Source organism: Phragmites australis, chromosome 10, assembly GCF_958298935.1.
Source record: "Phragmites australis chromosome 10, lpPhrAust1.1, whole genome shotgun sequence".
Lineage (NCBI taxonomy): Eukaryota > Viridiplantae > Streptophyta > Magnoliopsida > Poales > Poaceae > Phragmites > Phragmites australis.
This window is the reverse complement of record NC_084930.1, coordinates 7233955-7251255: the sequence shown is the minus strand read 5'-3', so window position 1 is coordinate 7251255 and position 17301 is coordinate 7233955. Positions and strand designations below refer to the sequence as shown.

Sequence of the window (17301 nt, the reverse complement as noted above, 5' to 3'; positions counted from 1 at the left end):
CTCCTTAAGGCGGTGCTGGGTATGCGGGGGTTGTCTTGAAGCACCTGCCTGTCCGGCGCCAGGCTGGTTCGCTCTGGGCATAAAGCCGAGGGTTCGCCACCAGCGTTTGAGGCGTTTGGGCCTTCAGCACCTCCCACTATATGGTCCACCATGTAGACCTCGCGTTGGGTCTCGGAGCTCTCGGACTTCGGCTCGGTGTCCCATGCCTGGAGCACTCCAGGTTCATCCGGGTGGTATCCCATGACGAACACCTCACGGTGACCAGGGTCCTCAGAATGGGACTCAGCGGTTGCCGTGGATTTGACCATGGGTGGTCTGGTCAAGTTTTTTTCAAACTTGCTGAAACGATGAAACGTGCCCCCTACCTGGCACGCCAAATGTTAAGGGTAAATCCTTGACATTGATTCCGGGGTATGTTGGACAAAGGACGCGTGGATGATGTTTCAGGAAGCGGGTATGTGTTCGGTGAACTACGGGACACAAAGAGTTATACAAGTTTGGGTCTCCTAGAGGATAATAGCTCTACATCCTGTGTGTGTTATGAAGGATTTCAGTTAATTACAGAAAATGTTTTTTGCTAGTTTCCTCGCCCTCTCCTTAGGAACGAGAACCTCTTCTCTTTATATAGTAGGGAGGAGGAGAACTTACATGTGGATCCAAACAGAAGGCCTTTGCTCATCCTAATATCTAATCCAAATCATCGTTACGGAGGACCAGGCGTGCTCACTTGCTCTGAGGGCACCATGTGTCTTATTGCTGTGTGCCGCTGTGCTGGCCTGTAAAGTTTCACCCGCAGCATTTAATGCTACGGGACGAGACAATGTCCTTTTGTGCCAACTCCATACACTTACCTGGTCAGGCTGCTGATGGCATTCCATCCGCCGTGGGCCGCCCTATCGACCTACAAAGTTCTACCCTGCAGCATTTAATGCTACAGGACGGGACAATGCCTTTCTGCACCAACCCCGTCCACTTGCCTGGTAGGGCTGCTAACATCGTCCCATCCGTCGTGCGCCACTGTACCGGCCTGTAAAGTTCTACCCTACAGTATTTAATGCTACGGGATGGGATAATGCCTAACTGCACCGTCCATGACTTCGTCCTCTGGTGCTGGTGCCTGGGGAAAGAAAACACTTGAGTGGATGTTAGCAACTGCGCTTTAGACAGATTGCGTCAAATCTGGTCTTGCGACCAGTAGGGCTGGTAGCAGATGTAAGCGATGATATAGGGAGACTGGTCGTGCAGGCGTTAGACTGATCGCTGTGGTCACACGATCGACTAGACTTCAAGAAGTATGTTGCTCTAGTTATTAGGCATTCTGCGGAGCTCGTTAGTCAGGATACCCTTTTACTTAATACATTGACATCTTTATACAAGAAATACACCACATGCAATTTCCCTCGTATAAGATTTATGCAGGAAATACTATAATTTCTTGTGGTGTCTACCAACTAAAAATTAACGCGTAGACTCAGAGCTGGGTGTCTGCCAACTTAAAATTATACACGCATACGTGTTCACAACCAAAATATGTACCGCATTTTGCGAGTCAACCATGCATGTGTGGTGCGGGTTGGGTGTGTGAGTCTAGTCAGACTCTCTCAAAATGCTCACACAACAGAAATGTGTTTAGTAGAGCAACTAAATATTTGTTTTGGAATTGTCCTACAATCCAGTCCAGACTTGTGTGGTCCACTCAACGGGAAAAGAACAGGCAAATATTTAGTTCGTGGTGCCGCAGTGCGGAAGGCTCGAGAAACGGGCTTCCGGCCCCGTCCTCAGGTCACGGGAAACGGAACGTGCCAACGTCTACCTTTCCCAACGGCTACCGATGGAGGCAGACGCATGAGGCCACTACACCGTGTCCGGCTACCACAGCCGTACTCCCTTGTGGTTCCTCGAACTGGCCCGACCATGTCGATCTCACTCGCGACGGGTGCGGGGGCAGCGCCGCGATGTGTAGGACAGGGCCATTAGGTTTGTCGTGGACCACCACCAGCTGTTACTTCGATCCGTGTTAGCGTCAGCATGCTCTTGCATTTCATCCAAGGATGAACTCAAAAGAGCCTTTGAGGTCGATAATGGTGCATCTCATTTCTAGCATTTTTTTGCATGAAAGTGAGTTGTTCCTTGCAGTCCTTGTATAAATTGTAACAGACTAATTAAATGTTGGATAACCATTTCTCACGCTATGTTGAACACAATTTATTTCATTTATTGGCACATCCAACGATGAGTCTTATTTACCTCTAACAACGTGAGTATGAATCTTATATTTGTCTCTTTTAACTATTAGTAATACCTCCCTATTTACAAGCAATTTACTATTTTCATCTCTCTAGCAGCTCTCATCAAGCCATTATAATGATGAACATGAACAGCTCTTCCAAAAAGTCAAATCAGCCCATCCTCGTTTTAGAATAGTAAGAAATGTATAAGGGATAGCATTTTAAATGAAAAATAACACATGTAATTTTTTTTAACAAAACAAATGAGTTTAATAGGAGTGCAAATACAAAGCACATAAAATTTGCATGAGCAATCGTCTGGGTGGAACACAAGATAACCGCATGAAATTAGTAGAAATGCAAGTGCAAAATAAAAAAGATTGTAGAGCACAGAAATTACAATAATAACCTTTTTAAACTAATAATAACCATTTGAATAAGACACAAGAAAAACATAGGAACTTTTAAAGTGGAAGACAAAACTAAATATCTAAAGCGAGGTTGAACCTCATGTTAAAAATTCCCTCGGTTTTTTCAGAAAAGAATCATCATTCGTTTAATCATAGGGCTAAAAAACCCTTTCTACAGCACCCAGCTCTTTTCAGTTTTCTCCATTTTTCTTTTTGTTTCAGATATGGGTAAACAGATGGGCCATCCAGGAAAAGTACACCACCAGACAGCAAGAAGCTGCTGGGCTCACGCACAGAGGTACAGGGTACAGATACGACCAACTCTTCTGTACGCAAGAAAAAAAATTACTACCTCTATTTCATAATACTTGATACTTTTGACCCATGACAAAGATTTAGATAATTATTAGTAAAATATTTTATAACCAAAATGCCATTTTTGAATTAGTATTGAGTTATACGGGTAACAAGGTGAAGTATAAATTGATAGAGGAAAAATAAAAAAAATGGTAAAAAATACATTAGGATATGTGAAATACTAAATATTTTGGAAAGACTTTTTTTTCTCAAAAATGACAAGTATTAAAAGCTTCCAAATACACCCCTCCGAAAAAGAAGGGGAAATAAACGGCAGAACCGGGCCAAGCTAAAGCTAGAGCTAGTGCAGTGTCCCTCTCGTCTCTCCTTTACCAACCGCTTCCTCCTCTCTCCTTGGATTCCACTCCTCGTCCTCGGAGCAGTTGCTGCAGCCCGCAGCCTCTGCGCCTCACCCTCCCCGCCCCATCCGCCTAGAGCTTCCTCGGTGCGCCCCCCCCCCCCCCCCCCGCCCTGCCTTCTCCGGACCTCACCGGTGGCCGCTGTGCCGCTTCAGGAGGTTCTCCTCTGAGTGCCGGCCGCCGCTGTGCCGCGTTCTTGGGTTTACCGGGTTCCTGCGCTCGTCTGTGCAATGCCGGACCTAACCTCGGCTGAGGTTAGGGTTCTTGGCCCGGAGCTCGTGCGGTTTTGATTTTTTGAAGGTTAGTGGAGGGAAAGGGTTCGGATTTCAAGGCGTTCTTGGTTGCGTGCTTGTCTTCGGGGAGGGGAATCTTGTGTTCGTGGAGGGGGTTTTAGCTCTATGAGGAGGGTGATTTTCTACTAGCGATTGCGTCTTTTTGCTCGGTTCTTGAGGAATTCAAATGGAATTTTTTTGCTCGGTTCTTGAGGAGTAAGTGGAAAACCCGGTCAAGTTTGAATTTTTGGGCGGTAAAAGCTCGGGGATTGGGCGGAAATGGCTTCCATGGCCGGGGCGCCGAGGGTTCGGTCCCTGAACATCGCCGCTCCGGAGGCGGAGGCGCGGCCAGTGCTGGTGCCGGGGGGCAACAAAGCCAGGTCGGGTCCGGCGAACGCCCGGAAACCGTCCCCGAAGCCGCTGAGGAAGGTGGAGACGGCGGCGGTGGGGACGCCGGACAAACCTGCGGCTGCCGCGGCCAAGGAGGAGGAGGGCCTTAAGAGGAATGCTGCCGGCGGGGGTGGAGGTGGTGGTTCTGGTGCTAGCAAGGGCGCGTCCCCTTTGCCGTCGCCACGGCGCACGCCACCTGGGCCGCCGCCGAGGAAGAACGACGTGCCTCCTCAACCAAGCTTGTCGCTCAACGTGTCTTGTTCCTCGGATGCCTCCACGGAGTCGATCCGTGTCCGGGCCTACGCCGGAAGGATGGAGAGGAGCCGGTCTGCTTGGCCGGCTGCGCCCAAGCACGGCAAGGCTGCCGGTAAGGTGGTGGAGAGCAAGTCCGCCGGTGCGGAGGTCGTTGCTCCGGTGACTGTGGAACTGGAAGGGAAGAGGAGGTGCGCGTGGGTGACTCCAACCACCGGTAAGCATCTTGTGTTCTTGAAATTGTTCAGCGTTTGTCAGCTTTTACTGTTGCAGTGCAAATAATTATTCTTGTTTTGTGATGTTTTGGTTATTTCATCATTTGAATGTGGTATTATGTGTAATTTCTGCCTACTAGAATTGTCATAAAAAAGAAAAACTGAACTGTCCGTTCTTCGGGTTGCAACTCCTAATAAACTTAATATTCTACTACCCTTACTTGTTTCTGTAATGAGTAAAGCTACGTGAAACCCCGGTTTAGAATATATTCCCCTTTTAGCCTTTCCTCAGGAGCAATCTACAGTAGAGTTGCTTACCAAAATGATCATACCTTGACTATCTTAGCTGTAGCTTGTTAAACTCTAGCTGCTCTGATTTGTCGTGGGCTCGGAACTGACACAGATAGTAATTTTTCCTACATTGGATAAAGCGAGCATTTTCTCCTTTAGATTGCCTATAAAGTATAAATAGCATATTCTCCTTTTTATTTCCCTTTTCTTATTTCCTTCATTCGAAGGATTGGGTAGTCCTTTGCATTAGCATCTGATTGCTTTATCATTGTCACTTCCACACAGAGTTGCATATGAGATTAACTCTAGTTTTGACTCTTCAACTGAACAACTGCCGCTTAGACCCAATTTTGTGCCGTTCTGTACCATGTATTCTTTAATATTCATTCTGCTACGGCAACCCAACAATAATAGTTTGCTCATCAGTTGAAACTAAAAATTTGGCAAAAGGAATGGTTACTTTACCAACAGGGAAATTTGACTAGCAGTATCAGTATTAATAGGTCCATATACACTCCAATAAAACCAAACTACCAAAGCGTGAGGTACAATGCTTTTCTTTATTTAACATCATCACATGCCATGGTTGTCCTGTGCCTTTCCTAGGCCTTACTGATGAAGTGTTTCTTAAGCATTTCTACAAACAAAGCAGATTTGTCATGTTTTTGCTGCTCATTTATTTTCGATCAGATCCATGCTATGTCACTTTCCATGATGAGGAATGGGCGGTTCCAGTACACGATGATAGGTACAAACTGCAAATTTCTGTTTTCGTCTTTGCTATTTATCTTCCAGAAAGGAACTGAACAGTCAGAGTTGTCTTTGTACAGTTCTCTTTTTTTTTATTAATATATATTTACCAGGGGTTTCCCCCTACTGTTTCCCCCTTCCCCCCAAAAAAAACTGAACAGTCAGAGGATATTTGATCATGACCTTGTCACGCTTCACAGGAGATTGTTTGAGCTACTTGTACTCTCTGGTGCATTGGCTGAGCTTACATGGCCTGAAATTCTCAAGAGGAGGCAAATTTTCAGGTATTGATTCTCTTATGTTACAAACAAATTAAACTATTCTTCATAGTTTATTTCGTAACGTCCATGCTGAATCTTCCAGGGAAATTTTCATGGACTTTGACCCTGCTGCTGTCTCTAAAATAAATGAAAAGAAGCTTGTGGCACCTGGAAGCGTTGCAAATTCTCTTTTGTCTCAGCAAAAGCTCCGAGCTGTACTCGAAAATGCTCGCCAGATACTTAAGGTTTGTAATGCTTGCTTGATCATCACCAAGTTAGTACTTCCATTAGTTATGACTTTTACCTGAGACTACAAGTTTCTGCAAACTGATGCAGATTGCCGATGAATTCGGATCCTTCGATCGATACTGTTGGGGTTTTCTGAACCACAAGCCTATCGTAAGCAAGTTCCGGTATCCAAGGCAAGTTCCTGTCAAGAGTCCCAAGGCAGAGATAATCAGCAAAGACATGGTCAGAAGGGGGTTCCGGGGTGTGGGTCCAACGGTCATATATTCCTTCATGCAGGCAGCAGGGCTAACCAATGATCACCTTGTCAGTTGCTTCAGGTTCAAAGAATGCAATGCGAGTGACACCGACAGGGTAAACATGAAGGCAGATCTGAAAAAAGATGAGATGACAACAAAAATCTGTTGTGAGGAGATCACCACTAACGCAGAGGTGCCGAGGATGATCGATGCTCTCACCGTTTCATAGGACCATGTGGCATAGCAATGGCTACTGTACTTGTATTATCTTTATGTAGGCTGTGCTAGGTTATCCTTTAAATGAGCTTAGGAATCAAAATGCTTGTGTATAAATCACTTGTGTTGGTAATGCAACTCAGTTTGTAGATTGCTATCCCTTTTTACTGATGTAGAAATTGTTCCTGTCAATCATTCAACAGTTTTTCCCCTTATCATTGCTGCTTGTCATAAAATTTGCTCGGCTGCAAAGACATTTATTTGGCAGGTTATTAGGATGTGAAGTTGCATTGAGCATACTTAGATTCCCTGTGGCTGCTTGCTACAGGGCACATTTAAGCTGGTGGAGAAGAAATTATTGATATGGAACCATTTCTTGGGGGCTCAGGAACCTAACCATGGAGGCAGTTATGCATGCAGAACTGAAGGCTGCCTTCTTGTGAGGAGTGAGGACAACAAGGCTTGGTGGTTGGTTTGCTTCTCCAAAGATTTATACTATTTATCCATTCTATAAATCGGAAACATTCACTTGTGCTGTCAGAACTCGGAAGTAAGAAGCTGAGATCTGGAACATGGGTCACAAGCGGCCTATACTGAAAACTGTCTGTTGCACTCGTGCATTTCTTAGTGTTGTCGTTTGTTTAATGTGTCTGTCGTCGTGCCACTGTCCTGCCAGACAGGAGAGGGCAACAAGCTCATGACTAGTATCATCAGAATTGCAGGGTAGGTATTCGATACACTTGTCATACTATATTGTCAGAACGAGCAAACAATCTCACAAAAGATGAAGTGCAGATAAATAGCATTAAAGCAAATATTAGCATAGGCAGGGTCTTCTCACCAGATACATCAGGTTTGCCAGGTCCACAAATCATGCATCATGTAGGCAGTGCATTGCATTGCAGGGACCATCTCCATCAAATCAGGCAGCAGGCTGGAGTGGACTCGCAGTCATGGCAGTCGAGGAGATCATGATTCAAACATCAGACAAACAGAAATGCAGGTCCACTTCGTCAGCAAAAGCCAGGATCAGTAGAAAACTTGGCCAAGTCAAAAGTGCTTGGAATGGGCCCTGTGCAATAACATATGGATCTGGGGCAAACCTTTTTGTCACTCCAGTTCAAAGATGAATCTTGTACTACAATGCCAGGGTCCACGGTGCAGTAGAAGCAAAACTAACATGTCATCTGCGATCCACATGTACAGTTAATAGTGGTCAGGATGAAACATTTCATCCTATGAAAATTCATATTTTTACCCTGACACTAAATTATGATCGAAATACTCACTGTCATTTCCATTATGACCATTACTAGCTCCTAAGACAGATGTATAATTGCGCTTCCTTGAACCATGACTAGAACTCTAGAAGTGATTCCAGAGTTGAACTGTATTACCACTGATTCCAGGCTCTAACATATATAATATTGTTCAAGCATGAAAGCCTATCAAAGGACAGCCTCTCTTGGGCTTTGTCCTTCCAAGTTTAGCGTGGGCTTTGTTGCTCTAGTGCAATCGACGGTCTAGAGACCCAAACTCCAGCACAGCAGCACCATCCACCTGAACCAGAAGAACTTTCGTGTTCAATTTAGGCCCATAAAAATACAAGCAATGGCTGAATTAATATTATTTTTTAATATTTGCAAAAATATATGCTTATTTCAAAATATTGCACATCTAGACTACCGTCACCCGTTGAAAGGACCACAGTTGTAGGCCTACAGTGTAACGGTCAGAAATTAAATACGTTGATCAACGTGACATCCTACCTTTTTCAGCTTTTGAAAAGCATACCCCATAGTGAGAGCGTGTGCATGTGTTGGAAAATGTGTCGTACCTTTAATAGGTGACATATTTTCTAGTGGGGTCCAGTAGAGCAAATGTGTCACTTATTGGTTGGGCGATACGTTGACGTGGACGCCACGTTGATCAGAGTATTTAATTTCTGATCATTGCGTCGTCGGTCCCACAAGTTGTCGTCCATCTAACTGCCGATGGTAGTCTAAATATGTAATATTTTAAAATAGGTGTGTATTTTTGTAAATATTAAAAAATAAAAATATATAAATAAATAAAACATCAGCAATAACTGGACTTGTGTAACTGAAACATGTTGGTTACTTCATGGCAAAGAGAAGAGAGGACTAGAGAACCTAAAAAACAAAGGGACATTGTAACATGCTGCTGATTTTGCCCCTTTACCTGACAAAACCTAACCCTGCTTTCCTGACAAGGTGGCAAGCCAACTAACAAGGGATCCAGATCTGAGTCTGAGTGGTAATACCTAACTAAAAGAATCTACACCTAACATGCAGGTTGACATCGATATCACTGAACACAATAGAATACGAGCACAACAGCAAACGAGACGATAGTAAGTAGTGTACCTGCTTTGTTTTGCTTGGAGCAGATGGGAGCCAACACATCTCATTGTAGTGGACGATCTCCAGGGTCAGCAAACTGCAGCACGTTAGTGCAATCGCAAGACAAGTAGACAACTACTTTCGAACAGACCTGCGTGTCAAGACAGCAAAGGGCAGTCCGTGTTCGGCCGATAAAAAGTTGGGTACGAATATATAGTCCGTGTTGCAGCACGTTAATGCGAACAGGTTTGAATCGGTGACAAACCTTCAAGGTTGAAGGGAGCCGGTCGGGGCTTGAGCCCCCGGTCTCGCATGTTACGTCAAAAAGCCTTCAATGAAAGCTTTGGGAAGAGGTCCGATGTTAAAAAAAAAAGTAAATGTATTTCTGGTAATCTGACATTATATATCATAGAATCAGTAAATAGGTGTGTCTAGAATGTATTCTGGTCTGCTCATATCGTCCTGAATCTTATGGTTACAAATGTTAAATCAGAACATAAGACCATTGTAGCCTGCAAGTAAAATATAGATCGATGTTTTTAAAGGCGGGAGAACTACGATTTCTGATGCCCAATCATTTAATGTATGATGAATTTTAAGAATATACAATACAATATCACAATCTCATCTGATTTATCAACTCATGGCTTTAGAGCTCCCGAAGTGGGTGATTCGTGCCATTGACAAATGGCAAAGAGCATTCCTTTGGAAAGATCAAGATAAGGTTAATGAGGGACATTGCCTTCTAGCTTAGCGCCGTTTATATCAACCATTTGAGTTAGGAGGTCTTGGGATTCATGATCTTGAAACCTTGAGTTGGTCGCTACGTATGCGCTGGTTATGGTTACAAAAGACACAACCGGAAAAACCATGGGCAGATTTTAAGCTCTAAATTCATGCTAATTCCAAAGTTTTGTGCAGAACTATAATCATTTCGGAGGTTGGCAATGGCACCAATACTCTTTTCTGGCAGGATCGGTGGTTGCAGGGGAGATCTTTGGCTAATCTTGCTCCTAATGTGGTTGCTTTGGTTTCAAGGCGCTCATCTAACCTTCGTACAGTTGATCAAGCAATGTTTCAGAATTGTTGGGTCTGTGATATCAAGGGTGCTTTGTTAGTCACTGCCCTTGTCGAATTTCTTCAGATTTGGGAGATCATCGCTGAAGTTCACTTGCTGTCGGATGTTGACGATGTTCACATTTGGACAGTCGAGGCCTCAGGGATTTTTACTTGCAGATGGGCCTACAAATAGTTCTTCATGGGCAACATTGAATTTGATCCTTGAAAACGCATTTGGAAGTCGTGGGGTTCGCCGAGGGCTAAGTTTCTCGTTTGGCTTGCAATCCATAACCGGTGTTGGACTGCGGATAGATTGGAACACCGTGGGCTGCAACATCCTGATAAGTGTCTTCTTTGTGACCAAGAGGAGGAGACGATTAATCATCTTCTTACTAGCTGTGTTTTCTCCTGCCAGATATGGTTTTCTCTCCTTAGTAAGGTCAATCTGTAGCAGGTCGCGCCCTCCCATCAGGTTACCTTTAATTCCTGGTGGCGGAAGGCGGCTCGAAGAGTTGACAAGCAAAGGCGTTCATGGTTCAACTCTTTGGTGATTCTCGATGCTTGGTGGATTTGGAAGCACCGCAATGATTGTGTGTTTAATGGTGCTACCTCATATATCCATATAGTCCTGTCTTCGATCTATGACGAGGCTAATTTGCGGTGTTCTGCTGGAGCTAAGGGTCTTAGATTGCTTTTGGCTTGATCTGTCCTTGTGTGTCCTGTTTTTGCAATGTTTTGGGTGTGTTGGCTTTTAGGTTTGTTAGTTTTTGGGGATGTGAGTTTGGTCCTGTGTGTGCTCGGTGTGCTTGCTGGGTTGTTGTTGTCGTTATTTTTTCTCTTCTCTTCTTTCTTAATATAATGATCTGCAGCTCTCCCGCGTGTTCGAGAAAAAAAAAAATCACAATCCCATTGATTAAATGTTAGACATTACCATCTATGCACGATGCAAAAGGCCTGAGCGCTTCCTTATTCTAAAAAAATCTATGCACGATGCTTCACAGACTTTACAATACATTTTTCAAAAAGAATCATATTCTCTTTTCAGTCTTAACTATACCCAAAATGTACAGATATACAGTCGCTAAGAAGTTAGGAGATTAAAGACAAGAGAACCTAAGCTCAAAGAAGATGAAAAATAAAAACCTATACTACACCATGTGGTATGATAATACCTCTCAATGCAGTCAAAGATGAGACTCTCTCCAATTCTCTTGTATCAACAAATAATCGGAACCGAAATCTCTTTATCTTAGATGTATATCACCAGCTTGGTCTATCTATTCTACAAAGAATTTGAACTAAACTCCTTTTATGCCGATACGTATACTGAAAAAAATCTCATCCGTTAAGTGGTTCAAGCTGTACTTCCATCGCTCGAGGTGATGAATTAAACTCCAGTTTACTGACTACCCTGTCGGATTGCAAAAGATCAACTGAATCATCTTCCTCAGTGTTGCCAAGCACCCATTTGCCTGAAAGGCCATCAGCACCACCTCGTCTTCGCTTCATCGCCATGTACTCAAGGTAAGCTATTACCAAAGCAGCACTTACAACCCACAAAATTAACCCACATGTAAGTCCCTTGATGTTCTTACTGCCATACCTATGCCCAAGATGCTGCAAGCCAGTAAAGAGAGACACGATACCAGCAAGCACAGCAGACCTCCCAGTAAAAATATGCAGAGATTCCCAAACCAACCTATATCTGGATGGAATTTCCCCATTCTCTGTTCTATGCGGTCGAAGATACGCATTTAATGGCTGCACAATCGTAAATGTAAATGCTATTGCACCAATTCTAGCATGTCTTGATTTGAAAGAGAAGCCTCGGAGCTCAGCAACTGCAAACAGAACGCCCAAGAACATAACAGCTATGCCTGAGTACTGCAGGTAGGTGTGAGCCTGGAACCAGACATCGCCTTTCAGATGCTTCAGGTATCTCGCAGCCATGACTCCCCCTGGGAGCAAGAGACCCCATGCCACAAACATCATAAACCCATGAACAGCAAGCACCGGGCGCAAGTCCTGCACCGCTTCAGCCAAACCGCTCAACAGAAGAATCCTGACAGGACGATTGCTTGTGACGGAGTGCATGTTCTTCAAACTTAAGGGGCCTGATGACCACTGAGCACCCATGGCCCAAATGACCTTCAGAGGAGTCGTCGGGTCGATGATGTTCTTGCACTCCACCCTTCCACTGCATGAAGGTGACAGTGGGCGAGTGAATTCAAATACGATCGCACCGTTTTCTGATCGGCACCTCTTATATGTAAGATTTTCATGTGTCTCGTGCACACTCATCCCGTCCTTTCCGTCGATCCAATACGAATTGACATGTCCCGTGCCATTGCCATCGATCCACCCAACATATGCGTAGCTATTCACCATTGCGCTCCCGAAGCCAATTGCGAGGTACCCACTCTTCTTCTCACCTCGGGCAGCAATGTTGATGGAGTCACCAGAAAGAGTCCAGAAGAAGGTTACCTGCTGGTCGTCCAGGAGCACACTGTTATTGTACATGTCACTGAGGCCTCCATCAACGACCTGAATTTTCCAACCCATCTTCGGATCATACAAGGATTGGTAGTACACTAGGTCCGGCGTGTTCCGGTCGGGCAACCAGACAAGCTCCATCGGAGTGGCCGGCACGCCCTGCGCCTTCAGTCCACCGGCGTAGATGGCCTCGGACATGTTCCTGGACGTGGCATTCCCTCCCACAGGATCAGACGTGATGTACATTGGCACATCGTGCCCCGCCTCTATCGAGAAGGTGATCGGCACGCCGCGCTCCACCTTGAGCAGGGGCGCCTCCTTCTTGTTGATGTAGAGCACCTTGTCGGGGTTGGGCGGGTTGGGGTAATGCAGCGCCGGACCGGCCGTCACCACCAGCGGCGTCTTGCGCTCCGCCGTGATCCTGGCCTGGTCCTCCTTGTCTTCGGCGTCCAATGGCCCGACGCACTCGTTACTCGCCGCCGACACGTTGAGCGTGACGAAGCCGAACGACGTCCCCGCCGGTGCGCCGTGGCTCAGCGGCAGGTAGTACGGCCGGAGCGAATCAGGCGGCCGCAGCAAGCCGATCGCCCAGATCACCGTCATGTTCCTCGTGGCGTTCACGGGGACGTCGTACTTCTTGTCCGCGGACACCAGCGGCCGCGAGAACCGCACGAAGGACACGCCGTCGCGGCGGTGGCCGTAGACCAGCCGCGTATTGTTGACCAGCCCGGCGGGGTCGTCGCGGACGTAGATCGTGTCCGGGCAGACGCCCTCAACCAAGGCGTCCTCGCGCAGCAGGCACTCGCTGTACTTGGTGATATAGTAGTCTTCGGCGAAGGGGAGGCCGTCCTCGGTGAAGCCAGCCACGGCGACGTCGGCGCCGATCATGGACGGCTCGGTCAAGCCGGGCTCCGCCCACCCGAAAGCCATGTAGTATTCGGACCCTACAGCCGCCTCGAGGCCGATATCGATGGAGTTGTTCGCCTCGTCGAGCGTCCACCGCACGCGGAAGCGCGGGGAGAGCTGTGCACATGAGTCGAGCATGGTGGGCACGGACGTGGAGGAGGAGGAGGAGGAGTTGTCTGAGAGGCGGACGAAGCCGAAGAGGGAGGAGGTGAGGGGGTCGAAGGCGGCGAGTACAGGGACGAGAGGCCAGGAGAGGCCAGGGAGAAGGCGGAAGACAAGGGACTCGGACCGGAAGGTGCGATTGAGGGGTTCGGCGGAGGCGGGCTCGCCGCGCGCGAGGGAGTCGAGGTCGGGCCCCTCCGAGCGCCACCACCGCGCGGAGGCGGAGCCCGGGAGGAGGTCGAGCGCGGTGACGCGGAACGAGCAGCCGTCGAGCACCGACACACGGCCACGGAGCTGGTGCTGCGACATTCGCAGGTCCGCCTCGTACCCCTCCAGGGTCGTGTTCTCGACGCACTCCGCCGCCGCGGCCGCTGCGAGCCGCGAAGCGAGGCAGAGGATCGCGAGGAGGAGGCGAGCCATGGCCGCGCGAGGTCAGGGGAAGAGGATGATAAGTAGGGGCGGTGACATGGGAAGCGGGAGATCACGCGGCGCGGGAGGGTGAGGCGGTCGCGGTGCGGAGGCGCGCGAGTTCGTCGGGGTGGGGGAGGAAGGAAAGGGGGAAGGAAGCCTCTCCCGGCTTCCGGGTGGGTTCGGTTTTGTTCCGTGCGCGGTTTTCTGTTGGTGCCTGGTGGGACCCGCTTGTTGGTGGGAAGGTGCTCGTCTTGTTCATGGTTTTTGAAAGCATCATTTTATTTATTTATTATGTTGACATTTCTGGTTTCTTTCCCTCGAATCAGGCAAATTTCAAACCTTATGTTACCCTCTGAGATCCATGATTTGGTGGCAGCATCCTCTCTAGCAAGCTTTACGGTAGTTAAGATTTACACATGTGCTTAGTTGTGTATATAAAGGTTCATAAGGACCAAGAGTGAGGATACACGGGATTCAACCACCCATAGGGAACCGTTTCTGTTTATGACGGGAAAAGTGGTAGACCGAGGAATATGTAAGCAATAGGCGAGAAAGAATGTGTTCAATCATTTTTCTTTGTGGCTAGGGGGTGGTCGTGTTTATGGGGTCGCATTGGCATTAAGGCAGCGCAAGTAAGTCAGCAAAAGAGTAGATATAGTGGAGACCGGTGAAAATACAAGAAGAGTGGTTGAAGTGGCTAGGTCGCGCGTTAGTGACACATGGATTGCCTGGCTACATAGACCGTTTAGAGTGAGGGTTTACACTAAAGTTGTGGAAGTGTCGTGTTCTTATATGTGAAATGTATGATGAGTTTATATTATTGTATTTAGAATAGGGGTTATAGGCTTTAATTATTCATGAGAAAAATACAACTGATAATTGTATGCACAAACAAGTTCACTCAAAAAACTGGTGAAAAAAATGCAAAATAAGTTCCCTCCTATGATTCATACTCCGTTAGTTGTATGATATCTAGTCTCTCCTTTATAGAAAAATAATGAGAATGTGTTGTCCACATATCACCACTTCGTCTACACGCATAAATATTGGGTGAAGTGACTGATACAATTACATAGTGGTAACAGGGGTAATAATTACATGCGCTGCAACCACTATGTTTCCATGAAAATGAAGGCGAAATACTGTTATTCAGACACGTGAAATTAAGTATCTTTATCTTTACTATTGACATCCTGGGGTGTAGAATGTTGATCCAACGGCTCAGCCATCGCCTTCAACCTCCCCTCTGTCTCGTTTCTCTGCAACGCAACAACCTAATTTATTTATTTATTATGTTGATATTGCTAGTTTCTTTCCCTCAAATTAGGCAAATTTCCAACCTTATATTACCCTCTGAGATCCATGATTTGGTGGCAGAATCCTCTCTAGCAAATTTCACCGTAGTTAAGATTTACACGTGTGCGCTTGATTGTGTATATAAAGATCCACAAGGACCAAGAGCGAGGATACACGGGATTCAACCACCCACAGGGAACCGTTTTTGCTTATGACAGGAAAAATGGTAGACCGAGGAATACGTAAGCAACAAGCGAGAAAAAAAATATGTTCAATCATTTTTCTTTGTGGCTAGGGGGTGGTGGTGTTTATGGGGGTCGCATTGGCATTAAGGCAGCGCAAGCAAGTCAGCAAAAGAGTAGACATAGTGGAGACCGGCGAAAATACAAGAAGAGTGGTTGAAGTGGCTAGGTCGCGCGTTAGTGACACATGAATTATCTGGCAACATAGACCGTTTAGAGTGAGAGATTACATTGAAGTTGTGGAAGTATCTTATATGTGAAATGTATGATGAGTTTATATTATTGTATCTAGACTAGGGGTTATAGGCTTTAATTATTCAGGAGAAAAAACAACTGACAATTGTATGCACAAACAAGTTCACTAAAAAAACTGGTGAAAAAAAATGCAAAATAAATTCCGTCCTTTGATTCATTATGATGTCTAGTCTCTCCTTTATACGACGTAAGGGAAAATAGTGAGAATTTGTTATCCACATGCCACCACTTCGTCTACAGTATAAATATTGGGTTGGGTGAAAGTGACTGACATAATTACATAGTGATAACAGGGGTAATAATTACATGTGCTGCAACCACTATTTTTCCATAAAAATGAAGGCGAAATACTGTTATTCAGACACGTGAAATTAAGGATCTTTATCTTTACTATTGACATCCTGGGGTGTAGAATGTTGATCCAACGGCCCAGCCGTCACCTTCAACCTCCCCTCTGCCCCGTTTCTCTGCAACGCAACAACCTTGTTTCTCTGAAATGTGCTCCCCTGTCACCCGGACTGCCATCCATCACCGCCACCAGACCAACCTGCCGCCCCGAGCACGGCCCGGGGAACACATCCGGAGCCCGATGCCCCCTCCCTGGACCCCTAAACGCTAATCTCGCCGCTGCCTGTTGAAATTGTGTTGACCGTAAAATTCGAATATTTCAGTCGCATGTTCAGCAGGAGACGCGAAAGAAAAAATGTTGTCTAATTTACGCCTTTACGGTAGGTAATCGCATGGTACAAAGTTATTATTATTTTTTCCAAGGGTGCATGCAATGTTAGTTGGTGAGCTGTGCATCATTAAGATAGTATGAACTGTACTTAGCTACCACCGTGTATTAGACTACACAAAGACAAGCGCCTTGTGAACTCCTGCACCTATCACGAATGCAACCCCACCTCTGTTCTCTTGTACGTTCAGAACACCTTTCGTCTGCACATGGAAGATGAACAGTTCCTCCGATTATTTATTTGCTCCATCTCAGAGGTTGGGAAAAGCTTTGCAACCTTCATTATCGACAAGATGACAGACTCCAAGCAATAGATTATGGGTAGCACCAATATTTCTTTGGAAGTAGTTCGAGATGACAGAAACTGTCCAACTTGTTTCAACCTTGGCAGCTAAGCACTCGCATGTTCTATATGGTCAACTGATCTGGAGTGTGACTTTTCTCCAGAAAAGCTGGAAACAGTGGCAATTGCTCGAGCAGCAACATTATTTCACAGTTCAGTTGGCATATAACCATCCTGAAAGTGACACCTGAAAAGCTCAATCTAGGACAAGAAGGAAGCAAAATTGTGTGCTTTGGAGTGGTTAGATTCATGGGCACCAAGCTCCTTGACTGAAACAGAAGATTTTCAGTTCAGTGGACCATACTTTCACGCTCACCGCATATGCAGCATGAGCTGGAAAAACAAAGAGGAACCGATCAACACGGCGAAAATGATGATAACCAATTCCAGCATCAATTGGTGAAAAAATTTCAGACGACGAGAGTCCATGTACAAAAGGGTGTCACCTACATTCTACGAATTAGTTCCAATAATCGGCGCTCACACGTTGTCAATGTTTAGCTCCTTGCTTGCGGTGACTTCCAAGCTGGGATTTCTTTTGGTAATCTGA

General features: G+C 46.1%; 2 protein-coding genes across 2 annotated transcripts; one reads left to right on the top strand and one right to left on the bottom strand.

The window, feature by feature from the left end:
- The first annotated feature begins 3272 nt into the window (after nt 1–3272).
- LOC133883471 (uncharacterized) lies at nt 3273–6703 on the top strand. Its single transcript, XM_062322806.1, has 5 exons — nt 3273–4485; nt 5465–5522; nt 5725–5808; nt 5888–6029; nt 6121–6703. Exons 1-5 carry the CDS (start codon nt 3906–3908, stop codon nt 6496–6498), a joined length of 1242 nt encoding a protein of 413 aa, XP_062178790.1. The 5' UTR covers nt 3273–3905; the 3' UTR covers nt 6499–6703.
- Nucleotides 6704–11131: 4428 nt separating this feature from the next.
- On the bottom strand, nt 11132–14043 carry LOC133883391 (cytochrome b561, DM13 and DOMON domain-containing protein At5g54830-like). The gene has a single exon (XM_062322706.1). The coding sequence runs from the start codon at nt 13886–13888 to the stop codon at nt 11246–11248; it is 2643 nt and encodes an 880-aa protein (XP_062178690.1). The 5' UTR covers nt 13889–14043; the 3' UTR covers nt 11132–11245.
- Between the last annotated feature and the right edge of the window lie 3258 nt (nt 14044–17301).

What these genes read in the sequence shown, in the direction of transcription:
- LOC133883471 (XM_062322806.1), top strand. Translation starts at nt 3,906, where the DNA reads ATGGCTTCCATGGCCGGGGCGCCGAGGGTTCGGTCCCTGAACATCGCC. An exon ending in GTGGGTGACTCCAACCACCG is followed by an intron (nt 4,486 to 5,464) that starts GTAAGCATCTTG and finishes ATTTTCGATCAG; the next exon opens with ATCCATGCTATGTCACTTTC. An exon ending in GTTCCAGTACACGATGATAG is followed by an intron (nt 5,523 to 5,724) that starts GTACAAACTGCA and finishes CACGCTTCACAG; the next exon opens with GAGATTGTTTGAGCTACTTG.
- LOC133883391 (XM_062322706.1), bottom strand. Translation starts at nt 13,888, where the DNA reads ATGGCTCGCCTCCTCCTCGCGATCCTCTGCCTCGCTTCGCGGCTCGCA.